The following is a 23,401-nucleotide window of genomic DNA, read 5'->3' on the forward strand; positions in this document are numbered from 1 at the left end:
TTAAAATTCTTAGGGTGCAAGGTATTTCATTTACTCTCTATCTCAACCTGTTACCTTTTTTTTTTCTGTTGTTAATTTGTCTTATTATATTCCAGAAGATTCCATGTTTGAGATGGGAAATATAAGCTGTCCCATCGGGAATTACAACTCGACAAAATAATGAATCAATTTAAGAGAAAGTTCTCATGCTATGCATTGGGAACTAAGAATCATTTCAATTGTGCGCAAAGTGTTGATTTTGATCCTCTATACGCTACTTGTGTTTGTTTAATTAACATTATGCACTAAGAAATTTGATGTTAGAAGAGTTACCTCAATTGCTATGAATAAGTTTGGAAGAAAATCCAAATAGCAGGGAAAGAATGAATGCTTGTGATTGGAAGTGAAATTTTATTTTGAAATACTATCTTTGAAATTGAATTGAAAAGTGCACATTATAATGGAAATGCCTTTACATACTTACAAACAATGCAAGAGAAGATGATTCATATTATCAACTGTCTGGCTGAATTTTCTGCATAAAAAAAGGTATATATATATTCTTCAAATCAAGAATTGTGCTGTGTGCTGTGAAATTGCTTTAAAGGGAGCATGATGGAATACTTATTTTATGTGTAAAATGAAATCTGTCAAAGATTTTGAAATATCTGTTTTAGGGAAGCAACACATTTTGAATTTGAGATTTTATGAAATCTGAAGAATTTGTGATGGTAAGAGCTTAAGCAGATCTGAAATATGCAACAGATACCTAATTTTATTTTCAGAATATTGATTATTGTTTAATCAATACATTGATCATCAAATAAATGGTGTTTGTGTACAAACTACCATGACAACTATGGATTCATCATTGTTACACCAACTGATCAATAACCTAATCAACTTAAATTGGATCTATATATTATTAATATTTGCTGCAGATAATTTTATGTGTTGATTGTGCGTACTTGGGATAACTTTGTTATACACTTGCAGACTACTTTAATTATCATTAGACATAGTTAAGTGGAATAGTAATTAAAAATACCATTTTTTTCTAATTTTTTGACCCGAAATTTACTTGTGTCTAAAATGGTTTTTCCTCCATTTTACATGTCATTTTCAAGGAAGAATTATCGGAATGCATCTAGGTATCATTTCTCATTTTGCTCTAATATCAGATTTTAATAATTATAACATTCCAGTTAAAACTTATTGTACATCTTGAATTTTATTATTATGCTTTTAAATGTATTGGTTTGATAAATTTAAAAGTATGCAAAGTGGAAACTGTTTCCGATTAGTTATATTTTATTATTGCAAAATTAATTTTATCAAAACAACATCCTCAAATCTTCTGAAGATTCTTGGTATTTGTAATTATTAATTATTCCTTTAAAGTTATGTTGAAAATCAGTTCCTCTTTCCTTTTTGATTATTTGTCCAAAAATATTCAGGATTACTAGAATCTTTAAATTTTATGGGCTTGATCTAATTATAAAAGTATTTATTCAATATGGATAAATCATCTGCAAGCATATATCAAAGCTGCTCATTTTTTTAAAGTAGATGCAGTTTTTTCCTAATTACTGTACAAGTTGAATGCATGCAGATTATAATTAGTATTAAAAAAAGTTAAAGTATGAAAACATTGTATATATTTGTAAAGTATTTATATTTTTTAAAGATAAAATTGTCTGTTTAAAAAAATAAAACATTTAGTTTCAGAAAATACTTTTTCACTTTGTTTGTAACTCTTTCACATTGCGGATTGAAATTCTTTCACATAATTTTAAATTTCCCTTTCCAAAAATTTAACATTTTGATTTTTGAATATTTGTTTAATCCATAACATGCCAAATTCCATGAATTTTTTAAAAAAGTTTATTAGAATTGTGTACATGTGATAATCAGGAAGCCTTTCTATTATGTGAAATAAGCACAGTGCAAAGTTTTTTTCTTTTATAAGATTCAAAAACAAAGCATAAATGATGTTTTAAACAAATAATTTTAATTAGCAATTTGTCATTTAAAAGTTTTTGGAAATTGTTTAAAAAACAAAACAAAAACTGTTGCTTTCCCTAAGCTATTATGAGGTAAAGTAAATATTTGTCTAAATATAGCACTAGAATTCTGTAGAAAATTTAAGAGTTACTTTTTGTGTGAAGAAGGGTCGTTTCATACAGAATTTCGATATAAAAGTTGAGAATCTATATTAAAAGTTATGATCAAAAGAAGTATATTGGCATATTGATAAGTATGAAATATAAAAAATTAAAATTAAGAAATCAGAAAATCTAAGTAAAATTTAGTTTTAAAAGTGATTTCTTTTATCCATTTAATTTGAACCATGAAAGAACAAAAGATCTTTAAATTCATAACAAATCAAAATATAAAAATGTACAAAATAGCTCTCTAGTAGTCATGAAATATTAAATTTAAATCCTCACCCTTAAATAAGTAGAAAGAGGATTCTGTCCTCTGAATCAAAAGAAATCTGTAGATTTAACTTGATCACTAAATACAAAATAAAACATGTAAAATCTTAAATTTCGGAAGCAAATTGATAATATTTGTTTGTTAATCAATCAATAGAATATGTGGATTATGTATTCGTAAAATAGTATTACTTTTAAAATGAAATGTTTATCTTTTGAATTGAACAAGAAAATGAATTTGAAAGAGTGTGTTGGTAAAATATATGTAAAAAGGCTAACTGAAATCGAGCTTATAATATGACCCGTATTTTAAAAATATCAAAACTTTCTGGATAGGTCATATATCTTCACTAAAAAAATTGACTTAGGGAATAGTGAACAAGATGTTGTTGATAATTGTATGAATGCGGAGTCTTTCAGAACTCTTGGTATAAGCTTGAAAGATTGATAAAACATATCTTGAGAAGCGTATATCAATTTGCAATGCATGGTTGTAGCCTTAAGGATGAAATACTATGGTTGAATACATCTTAGTCTTATAAAATTGAAGTACACGATTGAAATGAAATTGACAAGGACAAATTGAAGCACAAAATATAAAAAGAAATTGATTAATTAAAAAAATGCTTACTATGGTATTAATTTCCAAAAATAAAATCTTTGAATGTTAGCAATTTTATTTATCTCCGTGTGCACATTTGTGAAAAGATCAGGCACTTCCTGTACCACAGCTTCAAGATTATTCATATGGATCTGCAGAAAAATATAAAATTGAGTGATTCTGAACTGCATTTTCTGTGCTAAAGACTGTGGTACTTGTTTGCAACTTTGCAAAAAGTTGGATTTTCTTGCTGTTTGGAATATTGATTATCTTCAATAAAGTCGCGTATAAAAAAAAATTATATTTGTTACATCACTACTAATTGTTATAATTCTCTATATTTAAGAAGTATTGTTATAAGTTCTTTGGTACATTTTTCCTACTATCAAAATCATTCTAGCACTTAACTACTTGAGTAAAGACCTTGTATTATTGATTTATGCTTGTTTAGCTGTGTTTCATTGACTTGTAAAATTTTTGCTAGAATTTGAAACATCTGGCATGCGAGTGTGCGAGGATCATTTAAAAATTAGTTTAATGCAAAATATGTTTTATAAAAAAAATCTTTAGACTTTCCAATATTAAGTTTAGAACTTATTTTGGATTCAAGTTTTAAGGAAATATTGAGGAATAAATTAAAGAACCTAAAATCAGTTGAATTCTTCATATTTTTATTTGATTTATTATGAAGCCTATACATAATAAATCTTATTTTAAAAATTAATCAATTTGGTTAATGGAAGAATATTTTGCCATACTTCTATGATTAATTTTTTTTTCTTTCCAAAAGGCAAATTCAAAAAATTTTTGTAGCAGCGACAAAAATCAACATTGCAGTTATATTCATTTTAATTGAATTTAAAATTCTAAACATTTCAGTTTTTATTTAATCTTATTTATTTTTTCTATTAAATATTAAACCAAAATATTTGAGAAAAGCACTCTGTACTTTTAAATTGTTGTAGGACTAAGTGCTAAGGCAATTGCATTTGATTATTATTATTATTATTAAGCATTGCTTTAGAAATCCAAGTTGGATGGGCTGTTGCTGTACTGATCAATAATTTTTGTAATGCATAATGTTTCATTTAAGAATTTGCAGAAGGCCTGTCATTGTATGTGTGAAGTATAATTTTTTTTTCTTTTCAATGCTTTTAATTATTTTCTAGTAAGAATACTGCTTATTCTTTCAGTTTTAAACTCTTCAATAATAAAAATGAATGATTTTTTGAATGCTATATTTATAATTAGATATTTTGCATAAAAAATTTATCTATCTTAAACTATTATTATTTAAATCTATCTTAATTTATTATTTAAAATGTGTATTTGTTTCAATTTTCACATAAAACATAATTTTTATAAATCTTGTGTATGTATTTCTTCATATATAATTTCCGTAAATTTAGATAGGTTTATTAGGTTATATCTATACTTTTAAGTGCAGGGTTGTGACAAGATAATCGAGAAAATATAGGGAATTCAAAAATTATCGTTAAAACAGGTATAATGCAGTAAATTTTGAAAATTGCCTTAGAAACCAGCAAGGTATAAGTAATATTAGATTTGTTCATTTAAAAAAGGACAATCTTTTTAAGCATTGTAAGGATAAAAGATCATCGCCATAGCTCTAAAAACTAAACAGCATTTGTGGAATTGCGTACTTCTTCTTTTGCATAGATCAAATTTTTAAGACTGAGAAAAATATTAATATTGAGATAAAGGCTAAAACTACTTGAATATGAGTGGAACTACTGAAACTAAACAAAAATACTTTTTAGCAGAATTTTTTTCAATGTGTGTTCAGTATATGCAAAGAACCTGTTTGAAATTTTTCAGAAAAAATTAACAAGTGAATACAAAGAACCACTTGATTCGTTAAATGAAGAAATTTAATTAGATCATTGTAATTTATTGAGACCCAAAGAATTTTCTGATTTTTGGGAAATTCTAAAAAGCAGTTATTGTATTGTCACATGGCATATGTGAAGATAGAAAGTGGATTTAGTATTAACAAGAATGTGTTTGTTGGATCTTTAATTAGTTTTAAGAACTATCATAATGCCATTAATCTTAGGTGAGGGTTTAAATATTCTAATCTCAAAAGATTTTGCTATACAAAATTAATTCATATGAGGTATAATAAAGCATTAGAAAAGCAGAAAAAAGTACAAAGAAAAAACGAGAGAATCCAACAAGTGAAAAACAGCTTTGCAAGTTAGGTTGTTGCAAAAGAAAAATGAAATCATTGGCCGAAAAAATCTGCAGAAATTGATGCTCAAATGTTCGCAGTAAAAAGCTTTATAACATTTTTTTTGCTGATTAATCTTTAAATTCTTTATATCATGATAGCAAGAATAGTATTTTGTGTTTTATTTCACATAAATCTTCAATTTTTTGTTTCTTTAAATTCGAGAGCATTAGCAATACCTTTTTTTCCTCTGAACATGAATTTGCCTTGTAAAAGTTTAGGCACTGTTAACGAAGAAATTTCGTCAATTTGTAAGTGTAAACATTCATTTATTGTACTATTATTTAGGGTAAAAATGAATGAAATGACACCCCCCCCCCCAGATTTGAGTGGCAACCCTTTAAGTGGAAAATTGAGTCTATTGGTGAATTTTGATCCAGGAATATTTAAGATGTCTGGTTTGTAAAATTTGTTAAGAAGTTGAATTGAGTAGAGAAAATTGGATATTTGTGCTGGCTGATTATGTTAGTGATTGGCTAACATAATTATTAAATTACCTTAATATATGTGGTGATAAATTGCTGGTTGCAGTAAGCATGACAATTAATTGATTCTAATTAATATACAGTATGGGAAATTGAAATATCTAATTTTACTTTATTGGACATTTGCATGCAGAAAATATTTTAAAGATCTATGACAGGGGTTAAGTTGATCCCAATCGATTGGTGGACCATGAAGACATTTTGAGTTACCGCCTTTACTCAGACCTAAGACGCACATATTAAAAGAAATATTTATGTAACACCAACGTCAGCTAGACTAGAGAATCAGCTTTTCACAATCGATGCGACTGTGTTTGCTAATCAAATGATTGAATGAATGTGTAGGCAACATATATGTACCTTCAATGGAAGTGCACAATGATGCTTATGTACTTACTTCAAGTTACAAATTCATTGGATCAGGTATGTTGGTTGCTCGTTGCATCAAATTTATCCATGATCTAGCAATCGCTTATAGTTTCATTCAGTTTGACAATTTTATGTTCCTTGTGTTTTCATAGTAAATATAATAATCAGCTATATTTTAAAAGAGGGGCACAATGTTGGAAACAAGTGTTTAGATAAGAAAAACATATTATTGTAGACTTTTTTTTAGCTTAACACACCTACTTCACTGGGTTGACCGCAATCCCTTGAAAAAATTAGAAGTAGCTCCTACTTTGGAAAAGTCTGCCCATCCTTGATCTATGATTTTGATAATGAGGATTTTTTTTATCCTCCTATTTAAGACTTTCTCAAATCTGATAAAAATTATTTTTAGAAGCTATATTCTTGTCAAACTTTTTGTCTATACAAATGCAATAATTCAAAGGGATAGGACTTTTTATGTAGTCTTCAAACCAAAATTGTAGATCTTTACAAATTCTGGACAAAACAAACCATCAATTTAAAATCTGTTTTAAAATTAATGCTATGGTGTCCCCCCCTCTTCCACTTTACTAAGAAGATAAAGGAGTGACATATTTTTAAAATTTAATGTATTACCATTTAAATTAAATGAAATAATTATCAACATAGTATTATATATTTATTTATGCAATGGGAGACTAGTCCATTGAAAGTTTATTTTTAGTTATTACATTTATTTGAATGAATGCTGCAATCAGAATTGCATCAGTCATAATATTCAGACATTATATTAAATATTGTTTTGTTGTATGTAAGTTATTGTAACAGTATGTAATCATATTTTTAAAACAAGAAAGCGTTAAAAAATTAGTTCATTTATTAAATTTATATCATTGACTTTTATATATTTAAACTGATGAATTCATACCTTGCCACAAATTAAGTTTTTGAAATTAACACTGTTAATTATTGAATCATAAAGTAATAATAAAAAGCTGTCAGTTAAAAGTATGATTTTAGATACTATTAGAATGCTTTTATTGATACCAATCAAGTATATGTGGTTGTCTGACATGTTGATAGAATTATTTTTGATCATATTACATTTTTAATAGCAATTTTTTAAAGAAACTTCTTGGATCAGATAGGGAATACTTCCAATATTTCATTTTATGAATAGATATTTATATACTTATAACATGATTAAATTAGATGGAAACTCAATAACAATTTTGATTTTTAAAAGTTGCTTGAGAAGATGGCATTAAAAATTCGGGTCAAGTTTGAAGATATTTTTGTCATTAAATTCATTTTGATTTACTACTTTATAAATTATTCTGTGTAGGATTAAAAAGGTTATTTTTAATATGTTACTTTTGATACAAATATATTTTGATTAAATGCGCTTGCATCGAAAATTTATATTTCACATATGTAAATATTGTTTTAGAATCATTATGCCTGTTGTTTGCAATTGTTGCTCTACCTAGTTTTGCTGATAATCAAAAATTTATAGTGTTCTTTAATGCTTATCTTTTACATGGCTTTTTCGAGTTATTTTCAAGTGACTGATTAACTGATGATTTGATTGTGAATTTTATAAGTAAAATTTGATGACAATTTTGAATTTTCTGATATGTTGCATAAGTTGTGATTATATGAATCTTATAACTATAATTTCATTATTATATTTATCATTGCTGTATTTCTATTCTAATTCTAAATTGGCATTAAAGTTTGACAGTGTAATAATCCAACCAGATTAATTTAATAATATTCTGTAATTTCTATAGGCTTCAACTAAAAATAAGAACATGTTAAATGGACAAACTTAAAGATAGAATTTTGTTTCTGAGTGTTCTTATACTTGCTGATAGTTTAACTATGCATTATTGGAAATGTTATAGTGTTTATTGATTTTAAATAATTGTCTTTTAAAATAAATATTTCTTTTTATTCCTTAGAACAGTCATGGCAGCAAAAACTTCTACAATAACTCGGGTAAGTTTTTATATTTTACAATGATTGCTGTTAATTAAAAGATTATTTTGATAGTATATAATTCATGTAAATGATTGCTTGTAATGTTTCAACTTATTTTTAAATTATATCATATATTTTTAGTTGTATTTTTCTTCGGTTGTGTAATAATTTCTTCAAAAGTTGCTTTTTAATAAAACGTGTACTCATGTCTATAAAATGAGGATATTTCAGAATCATATAAAAACTGTACATTGGAGAAATCTATACTCTAGTATCACATATATTCTCAGAATGCTTCAGTTTGAAATTGAAATAAGTTGCCATATATTGCTGACAGGATGTTAAAGAAATAGGTGCGATAAATTATCAAAAAGGAATTATTTTGCCGAATGTTTATAGTAATGTGTGTGAAAGTTGAAGGCGCCATAATTGAATAATTAATTGGGAGGACACAATTGGATAATGTTTAACATGGCAGAATTATTGGGCATGTAGAGTGTGGGCATATGCATAAGTATCCAAGAAATTTGTGATATGTGCAGAATGTCACATTTAGTCTTTGGAATAGTTCCAAGATTGAAACATATTTAAATGTTTCAGTATTTGTTATCCCCAACTTATTTCAGCAAACAGATGGCTGATATGTAGCCTTAAAGTCAAAAGAAACAGGCAGAATAAATATTAGAATTATCTTGATACATTTTAGCAGCTGTGGATACCACAGTTTCAAGGCAGATACTTGGGACAGTATGGTCTATATTCCTCCTGGTTTATGAGATGTTTTATTTATGGCAAATGAATGTTAGTGCTCACTAGCCTGGCACAAAGAACTTTGAACTGGACAACTTTACAGTGAGGCTGTGTGCTTTTTTCTGACAAATCTAAGTCTTCAGTGCAATAGATTCACGTCACATTTTCTCAGGTTGAGCACTAGGCATCTATCGCAAGCTAGAAAACATTGTTGAATACCACCATTTTGGTGTTGCTGTAATTCTTGTTTGAAGTGGCAATTCTCAAGTAAATTTCCCATGTTCAAAGAAGAATCATAACAAGCTCTATTTACTGAGATATCATTCTATAACACATACATTTAATTCTGGGTGTAAATTTTCTGTTTATGTATAACAATGGCCATCCTCACTGTGCTAACATTGTGCATGAATACTTCAAAGAACAGGATATGACAAATTTAGAATGTCTGGCATTCTCCCTCAATCAGAATCTCGCTGATAAAATATGGAACATCCTGTACACTCAGTTTGAGCCTGTAATGTACTTCCTATATCTATTGTGGATGAGTGAGAACATTGATTAATAATGCGTGGTATGGCCTCATCTTGTTCTCCAAAATTAGCTGTATAATTTGATATTCAGTTGGCCCAGACGTTGTGCTAAGTTTTTGTAGTATATGGCCAACATGCAGCCTTTTGATCCTCATACTAACCAAATGTTAACTTCTTACTATTTTTTTTTAAATTGTTCCTGAGAGCATATCTCTTATTTTTATTAAGTACTACAATACTATATCCTATTTTTTGAAGCATACTTTTAATTTAATTGCCATGTTTTATGCTTGCATTGGTTTTGTTTTACTTGTGTAGTTTTATGTTTTTTGTCCATAATTTGTAGACATGAGTGTAGGTATTTCAGTTATGCTGTTTTATTTAACTACTGTTTACCGTCTTATGGATCTGTTATATTTAGTTAAGCATTCTAAACAGAGCAAATAAATTTAGCCGATTTTAAATGAATTGGGTTTCATTTTTTTTTTTTAACTTTGACATCAATTCTATTTTTAATAAAGTATTGGAAAGGATACACTAGTATTGTAATGCAATAATTGCTGAAACATTTCAAAGAAATTTTAGAATGTGTTTCATTTTTGCAAGAAAGATTCTGAACTTAATATGAATATAAGAAATTATTTAACATCAGTTCTGGAATTCTTCTTCCTTTCTTTTTAACATTTCCTGTATTTGTCTGTACTTATCTTTTTAATTAAAATTATCTTTTTTTTAAAAAAATTTGTGCTATGAAACTTTGTCATTAAAGAAAGTTCTGAAGGCTTTTTAATAGAAGTAAAATTACAAGTTTGTTTTGCTTTATTAATGTAAGTTAGATGAGATCAAGAATATCTTTAAAATAAACTCGTTGTATATTTGCTTTATATTTTCTAGTTCTTATTTCCTTTCCTTTTTAATTGTTATTATTGATAATTTGGTACTTGTGTATTTGATTGCATGTCAATGATTAATTACAAAAAATAGGCTTAAAGTTTGGAAGTGGCATGCAATTAATGCACAACTAAAGATTTTTTTTTACCATTATTTTTTATGAAGTCATTTTAATTCTCAATATTTACTTTGAATAGGTTCGTATTGCCAAGGAAGAATTGGAGAAAATGTCAAAAGAACAGCTTCAGAAATGGTAAGTCGGGTTTTAATATTAAAATTTTCATGCATAAATTTCTAGATGTAAATACAAGTAGTTTATTTAACTTTTAATACATGGTTTATATAAATATTTTATAAAATTGTCTACTAAAAATATTGCACATGCAGCTTCTGCAAATTTTTGGTTTTAAAAATGACTTGCTTGCAATTCTGTGAATTTTCTAAAAGTCACGCGGAATTAAAGCATTCAGAGAACCTTTATAAACAAGTTTTTTTAAAAGTGCACTTAAAAGTTTACAATCTGCACTTGAAAAAGAACTTGTATTTTATTTTTATTGATTTGATTTTATTGTATTTTTTATAAACTACTGTATTATAAAAATCAAAATTAAATAGGTGACAGTGTTATTATAACAGTTTAACATAGGATTTGAGATTAAATATCTTATTAAAGACTTACCTTGATTTTACTTATTAAGTTTCAAGTCTAATATCTAATTATTAGTATTAAAAATTGAAACAAGGTTTCTCTCTTGTTTTTGTACTTAGTTTAAACTATATAATTTTATAGATAAATGAAAATCAGTAGATTAAAAAGTGTGGGTCTTTATAAAGTAACAAAGATAAAGTCAAATTTAAACATTCTGGCATTATAATGACAATTTGTTAAAAGGTCATTAAGTCTTTGTTTAAGAGAAAAACTAATCACTAAACCAAAAACATTTATTTTTGAAATAGCCTTGTAACAAGTATCTTCATTTTTATTATCGATTTCACTAATGAATTACTGCAAAAGTTAATGAATACATATTAAAGCAAAAAGGCGATACTATTATTAAGCCAAAGTAGTTTCTGTTAATAAAGGCTAATGTTAACTCTTTTTCATTAGCACGAATACACATTTAGTTACAGTGGGATTAACACCAATATAACTATATTCTATTAATTTTTCATTTATAATATACTTCTAAAACTGGTCATTATCTCGAATGTGTGTGTAATTTAGATAGAATTGGTCGAAACTAGGTCAGTTATATGGCCTGTAGAATCAACAATCACATATGATGATCATTTTAATAAATAAATTCATTTATTTGAAACTAAATATGAAATATAAGAATTACTATTTATCAAATTTCATCATGATGCAACTTTAAAATACAATACACAGTTTGGTAGTGATTTTAAAGTATCACACAAGGGAAGGAAATGCTTGCTTTTTGAAAGCTAAGCAGAATATGATTAAGATTAACAATCACTAATATAAGTTGTTATTGTAGTGATTTTTTAAAAATGAAATAAGATGTTTTTATATTCTTTTAGTTGGAATTTACAAGATCAATACATTGACTTGTTAGAAAGCAAGTTGCAAAGTGGGAGTGAGCACTGTAAGTTAATTTGATAATATTTTAATCTGTGCATTATGTAATTAAAACAAAATATTGAAATTACTATTGTACGTTTAAGTTTTCTATTTCATGTTTTATAATGCATATTTTAATTATTTACTTAAACAATAATTTATATATTTTTTCATTCTTTTACTTAAATTAAATAATTGCGTAACTAAACTGAACCTTTAAATAATAGTTGACATTCATTCTTTTTAGTATTTAGTTAGAATTGTTTTTTAAATATCTTTTAAAAGTAAATATGTATATGAAATAATATTGAATAATACAGCGGATGAATATTGCAAGAATGTGCTATACTTTAAATAATGACAAGAATGGTAATTTTAGAAGTCAGATATTTTTAGCTGGTTTTTTGTTTTTAAAATCCATATTGTAATCAGTGGAAGTGGTGTTCCTAAAACAATTTTCTTATAAAAATCTTAGCCCCTACTTTCTGCATAAAATTGTAAACCTTGGATAAGGGCATGATTTCTTGCATAGCAATGACAAATAATAATTATGAATTATATATCTTTTGTGTGAGCATTTTTACATTTTCTTTTCTAACTGAATCTATTATTTGAATATGTATTTTGGCCGCTTTAACACTTTCATAACTGATTCTAACCAAAACTTAACATGGGAACTGCAATTGTAGCCATAAGATCATATATTATATTAAATTCATTTATCCACTGCGTTTATGAGTTATTTCTTAGTGAATAAATTGTGAACCCTTTGACAAATTTGATTCAAAATTTAATAAGAATCTACATTTCAGATATTAAACTTGAGTACCAAATTTTATTTATCCTGCTTTATGTTTTGAAGTTATTGATTTCACTTATATTTGAATAACGAGTCAACTTCCTTTGAATGGATTTTATTCTAAATTAAGTAGAAATCTATAAATTTGATTTTAAGTCCATATGTGAAATTTTATGTGTCTAGCTTGGAATGTTGATAAGTTATTGTGTTCACAGACAGGCATAATACCAAAAACGTATTTTTCCAATTCTGGGAAGTCAGAAACATGGAGAATCATCTAACTCTTTGGTTCGAATGTTTTTTGACGATTACAATACTTTTTCTATGCTTTGTAGACAAGAAAATAAAATAACTTAATTTTAGACATTTTTTATTTAATTAGAAATTTGGAAAATGCTGTCTTAAATGTTTGAGATAAACCTTCTAAATTAAAGGGTTTATCTCAAAGTAGCATTTGTGTTGCTTTCAAGTAAAACCCATGGGTAATTTCAAAATAGTCTATTAATCTAAAAAATTAACTTTTTGATAATAAAATTGTTCTTGAACCTGTTACTCTTTGTTAGATAGAGAGGAGTGAAAATTAAGGATTGTTTTTAACCTTAGTTTCAATATCCCTCTCCTCATAGCAGATACCTTTATGTTTACTAATCTGCAGATGGCCTTTTACATTGCTTAGTTATTAATTGACATCTTAATCATGGCCAAAACTTTTTTTTAATGCAGGGTACTCAATGTCATTAAAAATTTCGTATTTTTTATGGTCCTTATATAAAGGGCTTTATTAAAAATGCTTATTTTTTTAATATTTTTTTATTATTTTATTTTTATTTATTTTATATTTAATTTATTATTATTATTTTTTATTATTATATTTTTATTTATTAAAATTAAATTCTAATAACATTCAAGGTTTCTAATTGTATTTAATGCTGTATTTCAGCGGAATTGATGAGCTTAAGAGAATCTGAAGAAAAATTGAAACAGCAACAACTTGATGCAAGTAGAAGAGAAAATATCTTAGTGATGAGATTAACTACTAAAGAACATGAAATGCAAGAATTTGCAGTAAGTATAAAAATTTTGCATTTCAAGAATGCCTTTATTTTGTTAATCGCCTTAATTTGGATCGGTTATTTAAAATCTGACTTGACCATGGGCTTAAATTTTTTAATTCTAGATTTCAGCTATAAATTTAAAAAACATGTCTAGATTTATACATGCTATTCCTAATTTTAATTAATTAAGGATTGATAGTAATTTACTTTTATACTTTGAAGGACATTTTTTGCCTTGTTCTTTCCTGATATATGATACACGAATTACGTCTCCTTAATTTATTTCCTTATTTGTGTTATGAATTCCAATGTTTGATCAAAATAAATCACAAAGTGTTTATTTTAAGTATGTTCAATTAGTTATTTTTTGAATTTTAGCTTCTACAGTATTAAATTAATATCCTTTAAAGAAAAATGGAACTCATAATTATTTTAAATATAATTGAGCATTATTCTTGTTTTAAATACTAATTTAAAATGCTTATGTTGTTAAACTAAGGAGGAGGGGGATATATTAAATGACCTGTCAAATCATGAGCTGGTGTTTTTGTTTAAAGATAATTAAGGATTTCGGAGTTTCATGTCAATAAAAAGTTTGCTAATATTTCTTATTTTTCTTATGTTCTTGTAATATATTTAAATATTATAATGGAGCCTCACTTATTGAACATAATTCATTTTCAAAACTTATTTGTAATAAGAAAAATTTGTTAAGTGAAACAATTTATCCATGTAAGTTAAGAAAATGCATTCCATTCTGGGAAAAAAAAAATACTCAATAAATTTAGTGTAATTTATTATTTATAATTTATGCCTTTTTATATGAACATTGTTTTGTTTTAAGACATTAGTTTTGCCTTTAAAAAAATTCATAACTTGGCACAAATTAGGCACAGACATTATCGATAAATAAATTTGTAGCATGCCTAGTTGTCTTATTAGAGTGATACTTCTCATTGTATAGTGCAATAATTTTCCATGCTTGTCCTTTATTTTACTGGAAGTTTGTTACTTTGCTGAGTATATTATTTCCCCCTCTCATGGGAAAAATCTCCTCCACAGCCTTTAACTGTGACATAAAATCCATCTCCATAAGTTCTTCAATAGTTCCAGGTGTATTCATTGACCAGCTCATTGGTATCATTGCTATCCATCTCTTGCTCCATAATTTGAACCTGAATCATAACTCATCGGTTAAGTCACTCGATAAAATCCTTCAGTCACATTTGACTATTGCATCAGTCACACTATTAGGCCAAAACTTTACCTTGTAGATATAAAGCTTCTCTTCAATAAGAGACTGATACTGATTGATTCTGAATTTGACATCGCAGTGTCGCCTTGCCAATTGTTCTGTAAAACATCATTCATTTAGCGAGGCAATTTTTTACATTTTATGTTGCTCATTATGCAAATCGCATCTTAGGTGCTCTTAAAATTAAGTTTGATTATAGCTTTATGCAGAGTGAATTCATTTAACAAACTTTATTTCTGTTATTTATAAAAAAAAAATTGTGAAATCACAGTTTCCAATGTTAGATCTTACCTTACTTATAATCTTATTATTTGTTGCTAATTTGGAATAGGTCTGAAATTACTTTTTTTAAGACGATTTTGGAACTCTCAATTTCTTATTTTATGAGTTAATGTGACGTTAACAGTTTTTACAGTTTTTAAATCCATAATTTTTAATAGTGGCAGCTTTTTAAAGTATGGAAAAAAATTTAAATACATGATGTTTAAAAATTATGCATTTATGTTATTTTATAGGGACATTTAAGTAATAAATGCTGGCTATTTTAAGCAGATTTCTGCAGTAGTACCAAATGAGTTGGAAGAAAAACAATATATCAGCAAGAAATTGATTTTGTTGCTTGTTTTTTTTACAGAAAAACTAATTTTTAGGTATTTTTCTATGAGTCATATATTTGTTAATTTAATGCACATTTTTCTTTAACATCAATTTCCTTGTATTTCATTAATATTTCAGATTTGAATGTTAGGAAAGTAAAAAATAAATTTAAAAAATTGATAATTTAATTATATACATAAAGTGTGATGATAATAAAAAGAGGCTTAATATTTTATATTTATTTATTAAATTAATTTTGTTCCTATTTATTTTATAGGGCCAAATTCAAGAACTGAAACAAGCACAGGTTCCAACTATTGCACAATTACGGTCTGCATTACTTGATCCAGCTGTGAACTTGCTGTTTGAAAGAATGAGAAAAGAAATCGAGGCCTTGAAAGCTCGCCTTGAAGAGACTCAGAACGAACTCAGCGCTTGGAAATTTACTCCTGACAGGTGCGACACAGACAAGTCTCTACTGGAAAATCTCATAGCCTTCGTGTACTCTTATTATGCGCATGATAGACCATTATTGAAAACCCATACTTTATACAATAGTAACTCATTCTGTGATCTCATCGAGATCAGGATGTCTTGAAATAAACATGACTTCTCAAGTATATCGGTGGCTGGGACAGGTCGTCATTATGTTTGATTTTAATCTACTTGAAAAAATTTTCACTTTGTTACAGCAAAACAATTTTTTTCTTGTGTTTTGTCCAAGAAACAATAATTCTGATTTCATCAGAGTATATTTTTTATATTCTTGTTGACAGTGGATGTTTTTGTTCTGTTAAGCATTTCCTTCAAAAACATTCCAATGAGAAAACGTCCTTAATATAGGAACTTCAGAACAAGTTGACATTTTCAACATAAGCTTCATAAATAATATGCATTTCTTTTACTGAAATCGGGTTTCTAAGAATATTTGTTTTGTAAAGAGAAAAGTTTCTATTTTATATTATTGTATTAGTTAAAATGCTTTTGCCCTTTTTTTTTTACACTTTCCAATTATTCTATGATTATGAAAACGGTGTGATAGTTTGAAACAATGAAATTATTAAGAGTTTTAGATTTCAAATTTTTAACTTCATATGAATGAAGATAGGATTCCTTGGGTTCCTACAATCAGAAACATCTCAGAAAATGTGATTCGACTCTTGATTTAACATTTTTTTTTATGCTTGACTCTCAAAAGATCTCATAAAATCAACTGGAAGAAGTAAAATCCAAGACTGAATTATTTTGCCTTCTAAAGTAAGACTATACAAACTTTTTAGTGACTTTAATTTCTAGTAAATTTTCTTATTTATGCACCTGCTGGTCAGGTAAGTTGCATAATGTTTTCTTGTGAGCCAAAATAAATGTATGGTGATCAAATGCTTTTTTATTTTACCTGGAGCAAATTCTTCTAATAAATATCTGTGATATTTTGTGAGTAATCGTTTATATTTTGTTCATGTTGTTTGATATTTTATGAACACGACAGTCATATGCATCTTGTATCATTAGGTGCTTTTAAAGGAGACAGAAGTTAAATGAATGCAAAATGATTTTATTTAAATGAATGCAAGTTGATTTTAATGATTTAATTGATTATTTGAAAATATTAATAAAGTTGTATTCCCATCAACTTCATTCATACTAACCCAACAGGAATAACTTCGTAATTAGAATGAAATATTCTGAACACCATATGTAGTTTTATTTTTTTATTAATTTCAAAAATTAATAAGATTTAAGCTTTTAACTTAAAATATGAATTATATATGCTGCATACTTCGCAGTGAGAAATGTCTATGATTACAAAGTATTTTTCACATGCTTAGTAGTAAGTAGTAGTCTTGTTCTTAGTATTGTTCATTATTTTTACATAATGAGTATGTTCTATAAACAGATGCCTTCATTGGTAAAATTAATTATGGTTATTATTTTAATTTTTAATGTAGTCCAGTATATCAAGATATTTAAAATAACCTCTTCTTTTAGCCAGCACTTGAACCATAGTGATTATAGACTTTGAAGATTTGGTTATGTAACTGATCATATAGGAAATCTGTAATTGTATGGGCTTTGTTAATCATGATCATATATTACAAATAACTATGAATTAAACTGTTTTGAAAATATGTTCAAAATTTATACGTCTCAATGAAATGTAATTTAATCCTATAATGCCATTATGCATTATAAGCTATAAAAAATTTTTCCCCCAGAATATCAGTATTTTAATTGCTAAATGCAGAATTTGGGTTTGAATGCCATTTTTAATATTGTATTTTAAGATTCACAAGAACTGAGGAAGTTTGTACCAATTTTTTTTTTATTTTTATTTTTTTTTTTTTTTCTTCTTTGCATAAATAATTTTTTTTATATTTAATTTTTGGTTTAAGAAATGAATGTAACTGTGATAATTTGACATTGATTATTTCGTTTTCTTGAGTCCCATCATCCCTGGCGTTACTGATATAACTGATTTTATAATGTTATATATAAATGTTGTACTTATTAGATTTAAAACTGCACTAATACTGACTGAAAGAAAGAAATTAAAAGACAAATTCTAGAGATCTTTATTCTCCTATTAGCCAGTTTCAGCAAGTATTTTTCAAATACTTTTATTTCTGGAAAAAAGCATTAAATAAAATTAAAGTGACTGAAGGATGTAATTAATAATATGAAGAGAGAGAGATACAGTGAAGAAATACATTTAACCAATTATGATATAAAGATGTCATTATTTGTGAATGGTGAACTGTCAGATTTATTGTATTTGATTTAGGCTTTCATCCCCTTTTAAATTAGAAGTTAATTTCTTCTAAAATGTTTTTGAATCAAAAAATACTTAAGATATTGTGTTATTCATGATTATAGTATTGAATAGGTAATTAAAATTCATTTGTATAAATTTTAGAGGAATGATAGAATTACAGAAATTTAGTTCTGTTAGGTGACATCTGTAGGACGGTTTATTAGTGAAATTGTTTTTCTTAGTAACAATTTTTTTAGTCATATCAGATATAAATTTCTTTTCTTTCTTTCTTTTTTTTTAAAAAATTAATTTTGTATTCAGCCCAATTCAAAAAGAGGATGAATTTTTTTAAAATGTGCATTTTATTTTTTTATTCACCTTTGGAATGTCATTTGATGTGTTAAAAAAAATTATTTGAAACTTTTTCACTTTTTAAAAAAGTTGATTTTCAGATCTTCCCAAAATGAATACGTTAGTTTATCAAGTGACAGCATCTGCAAAGAATCAGTCTTTTCAAAAAGAAAAAAAGTTAAATTTCTTTATTTTCATATTTTTTTTAATCATGTCACTTTAATAGAATTTAATTGAAGGATTGAGAATATCAAATGCATTCCTTAAATGTTGCTATTGGAAAAACTATTTTTCTGTCAAGTTTTGTTATTTCTGTTCAGTTTTTCTTTATTCCTTGGATATTTATAAGTTTGTTGGTTAAAAAATGTGAGCCTTTGTCTCTTTTGAGTTATGATATTAAAATATATGAAAAAAGTTATAAAAAATTGTGCTGTAAAAAAGAAAACTGTGTCCCAAACTTGAAAAATTAAATGATTACTTTAAGAGAGTTTATTTTATTACTAAATTGGATTTCATTCACCTTATCCAACTTTGACAAGAGTAATATTTTTCACAATATGTTAATATCAGCAATTTATTTTAATAATTTTTTTTAAAAAATGTTATTAGAAATATTTGATAATTGCATTGGTAAATGCTTTTTTCCATTATGGCCTTTGGGGTAGGAGAAGTTTTGAAATTCGCAGTAAAATGTTTTATAGTTTAATCAGATATCTGATTATTATCATGACTAGGAAAATAAATAGTTGTTTCAGAAAGAGATTTAAATTGAAATTAACATTTCTTTTAAAACTTTAAATTTTTTATATTGAACATTTAGATGAATTTTTAATTTTAATTATTGAAGTTTTCAATTGATGTTAAGAAACATCTTTTGGTATTTATATCTTTTACACAGGTAATTTATACACTTTTGATCTTTCATTAAATTAAATATATATAATATATACCGTACTGAGGAGGTAATATTTTATATAAATTATGATTACATGAATAAAGAGGGGAAAGATTTAAGAAAACTGTACTTGATTTCCAAATCATTTTTAGCTGTGCTTCCATTCATCAAACATAGTAGAACTTTTTTTTTAAAGTGGTATTTTTTGGGACAATTACTTGTATAAATGCTCATAATAATAATATTTTTTTAAAAAAATGGTAAGGTATATGGAGTTTTATTCTGAGGGAACATGCATCATATTTAAGCCACACTTTTGCTTTTAATAAGATATAACTTTATTGAATTATTAAATAATTTAAAATTGCTATAGACAGCTGTGATTTTAATTATCTACCATTTGCATATCTATTTTCATCTAGAAAATGGTATGAAACAAAATCATTTTACTGTTTTTATTTTACCATGCATATCCCCCCCCCTTCCTGGAATGAAGGTTCTCTTACATTTAAAAATGAATGTATTTGAGATTATTTTTTATATAATTGTAAAGAGAATATAAATTAAGCTACAAAGTTTTCCTGATATATTTAAATAAAAGATTTTTTTATGTAAAAAAAAGTGAGGTTCTTGGTTGTAAATGTTGGTACAAAGTACAAAACATTATTGTATTATATAACTTGTGGCCATAAAGCTGTATCTCAAATTTAAATATGTACATAAAAATTTTTAAATTTATGAAAAAATTTTGATTTTCAGAAAATATTTATCAACAACAAATTTAATTACTTTAATGATTACTTAAAAGATCATTATATAAAATTTGAAAGAATGCAATACTTCTTTAAGAGTTATACTTGCTCTTCAAATGTTTAAGAATTCCTTTGAGCCTAATATTAAAGTGTTCTTTTTATATAAATGCAAAAATTTTGTAGGTATTTGTGGTTTTAAAAATTGTGATGTAGAATGAATATGGCAAATATCTAAGGATATAATTCTATACTATAATTTAAGATTTTATCTAAATCTTTATTCTGAATTAGAATGAGAATTAATGAGAAGGAGCTTAGTTGAACTACAATAAAAGCATTTTCATTCAGTGGTGTCATTTCTGAAGTTAAACCTGCAAATTAGATGTATTTTTACTTTTTTTAATCTTTTAAACCATGTTTTATGATTTACTTTTTATTTTGAATTTTTAATATAAAGGAGTATAATTATAAAGAAGGAAAATTCACTTTTATTACTTAATCGGAATCGCTCCTTATGGAGATTCGTAGCAGGGTATCTTTGTCAGCAGAAAACTACTACTCTTCATTCTTGGCTCTGTGCCCAGGGGAAATTCTGAAAGTGAACAAGAGTTTGGAACATTTCCCTCTGAATTTGGACCGTGCATAACTTGTTGAAAGTATATAATTTATGTTGTTTGCTGCATTTCTACACATAATGGAAATTTTGATGTAGAATTCATGCATATTTAATGAGGTAAAATTTATTTTAATAATAATATTTTCAATATTTCTTTATTTTTTAAATTGTTTTGATTTTCATCTTTATCTCAGACATGTAGATGATCATGCATGTTTAGAAAAAAGTTAATTAATAACATGGTTGGAATTTTCTACTTCCATAGCTATTTCCTTCCATTGATTTTATTTAAAAATGAGTAATTAATACAGCAGAATGATGAAGTTTAACTTGGAAAGTATTGTCTGAGTACAAATAAGTAAGCTCCATAAATAATGAAAGGATCCTTTTCATTGATTAATATTTTATCAAAACAATTTAAAATTTTGTTTTTATTTAATAATAACATAATAGAACACAATATTTAGTTTCAGAGTTATTATTATATTTGCCTCGTTTTTTTTTTTTTTTGTAAATATTTTTTTCCACATCTACTTTCTCTTGCTTATTCAAACTTGATTTTTTTTTAATTCTTTAAAAAACTTAGTTTTGAATTAAGATGATGATAGGATTGCATAAATTCTTGTTGGTATATATATTTTACTAATATCTGGTTTCTTTATTGATTGAAAAAAAAAAAATCTTAGAAAGAAGGCAAAATTTGCTGAATTGAGTTGTTTGAAGTTAAGTAACATTCATTGAGTTATTTGGGGAACTATAAAAAATTTTCACATTAAGTTTCCTTGCTTGGAAATACTTTCTACCATAAACAGTTTATACTTGCTAATAGAAATGAAACTTTTTGCATACAATGCCCTTCCTGAGACAGTTTTGAAAATAATAATTATGAATAAGATTTTCTAGATTAGTCTAGAAGAAATGTAGTTTAGATAAAAATTTTGATCATTTTCCCTGCCTTGTATAACCATCCATGGTAAAAGTTTACCTTTTGTTCGAATTACTTTCTACATCCCCCCCCCCCCAGTAAAATAGCAATAAAGCAAGCACTATTCCATTTTGTTTGACCAAAGAGTGTAACCAAGTTAACTTAGTTTTTATGAATTAAAAATTTATTGATTGTTTGTTTGAACTAGATTATTTTTTTTCTTTATGGTTTGCTTTTTAAAAAGATGTATTGTATGCATTTTTCTGATTTTTTTAAAAAAGAATTTTATGTAAACTGAGTGAGGGGAAGGGGGAAAGAAAGAAGCTTCTGTCGTTTAATTTTTCAGTATATGCATTATAAACTTTAAAATAACTGCAATATTTTAATAAAATTTTAAAACATTAATAATGTATTAATTTTGAGATTGCTTTTTAAAACTTAAGAAACAGTGATATAAATGAAATTTATATTTCTTAAATCACACATTTGAATATTTAGAAACATTATATGCGAACTGAAAGAAAAATTATGAAGTAAATCTTAAATTTAATATGTTTTAAAGTATGTTATTGGCATTTTTGTAAATGAATACCTGGAAAGCATCCATTCTTTTTTAATTGGTTTCATCTTTACAAAGGTAAAGAAACAGCTGCAGTATAAAATTAGTATTTTTCATCAACTGATAATTGAAAATTAAACAAGAATCATTATTAATTTTTTTGTATATTAAAATAGAATAAAAAAATTAAAAATAATTTCTTATTGAAATATAAATAATTGTGTGTCACAAAGTCTCTTTTTGATTAGATGTTATAAATGCAGTTGATGTTAAGTCATTGAATATGAAGGTGTATGATAATATAATTTTCAAACTGATCAGAGGGTAAATTAAAGAGGGGAGGAAGCCAAAATACATTTACTGATTATTAGACTTTGAAACTATGCTAATCAGAGGGGGGGGGGACTGCAATTTTTTATACTATTTTAATTGTACTTCCTTTCTGTGAGTCATTGGGGAGGTTTTATTGGTTCTGTTACTTTAGAAGAAAACCTTTTATTCAATAAAAATAATTTTATTAAAAGTGTGACAGAAATTTTCAAAATAACATTTTTTTCTGGGCTATATAAATGCTATATGAATAAGCCATTAAGTTTTTACACCTGCCAAATTAATTTGACCAATATAATTTCGATCCTTCATTGATTGTGTTGCCCTGTTATAAAAGTACAATTGATTCTAATTGAAGAAGCAAAGGAAAATAGTTATACAAGTGATTGAAGCGAAACTGTAGATCTAATCTTTAAATGATTTGAGAATGGTTAAACATACCCTCCTGAAATTTTTATTTTAACACAACCTCTACCAAAATTTTTATTTAAAAGGATATTTTGAATTTTTTTACTAAAGGTTAAAGTGGTGTTTAAGAAAAATGTTTTGGAAATTTCTTGAGTTGTACATCTATTTTAATCTATTCTATTCTTAAAATGACAAGTTTTTTTTTTTTAAAAAATGAATTCAGGGAGTTTTGAAACAGGGATATT

General features: G+C 26.2%; 1 protein-coding gene across 2 annotated transcripts in view; it reads left to right on the forward strand.

Moving 5' to 3' along the window:
* The window catches only part of LOC129976544 (pre-mRNA-splicing regulator WTAP-like), a 32,434-nt gene that overhangs the window by 1,535 nt on the left and 7,498 nt on the right, over positions 1-23,401 (forward strand). The window contains exons 2-7 of one of the 2 annotated variants that reach the window (XM_056090170.1): positions 96-528; positions 8,088-8,124; positions 10,478-10,533; positions 11,823-11,887; positions 13,602-13,726; positions 15,846-16,024. In XM_056090170.1, the coding sequence (XP_055946145.1) occupies positions 8,095-8,124; positions 10,478-10,533; positions 11,823-11,887; positions 13,602-13,726; positions 15,846-16,024 (455 nt within the window). In that variant the 5' untranslated portion in view covers positions 96-528; positions 8,088-8,094. The remainder of the gene's footprint in view (positions 1-95; positions 529-8,087; positions 8,125-10,477; positions 10,534-11,822; positions 11,888-13,601; positions 13,727-15,845; positions 16,025-23,401) is intronic. The other variant, XM_056090169.1, reaches the window with a different exon arrangement.

The sequence above is a fragment of the Argiope bruennichi genome, chromosome 7 (genome assembly GCF_947563725.1).
Source record: "Argiope bruennichi chromosome 7, qqArgBrue1.1, whole genome shotgun sequence".
Lineage (NCBI taxonomy): Eukaryota > Metazoa > Arthropoda > Arachnida > Araneae > Araneidae > Argiope > Argiope bruennichi.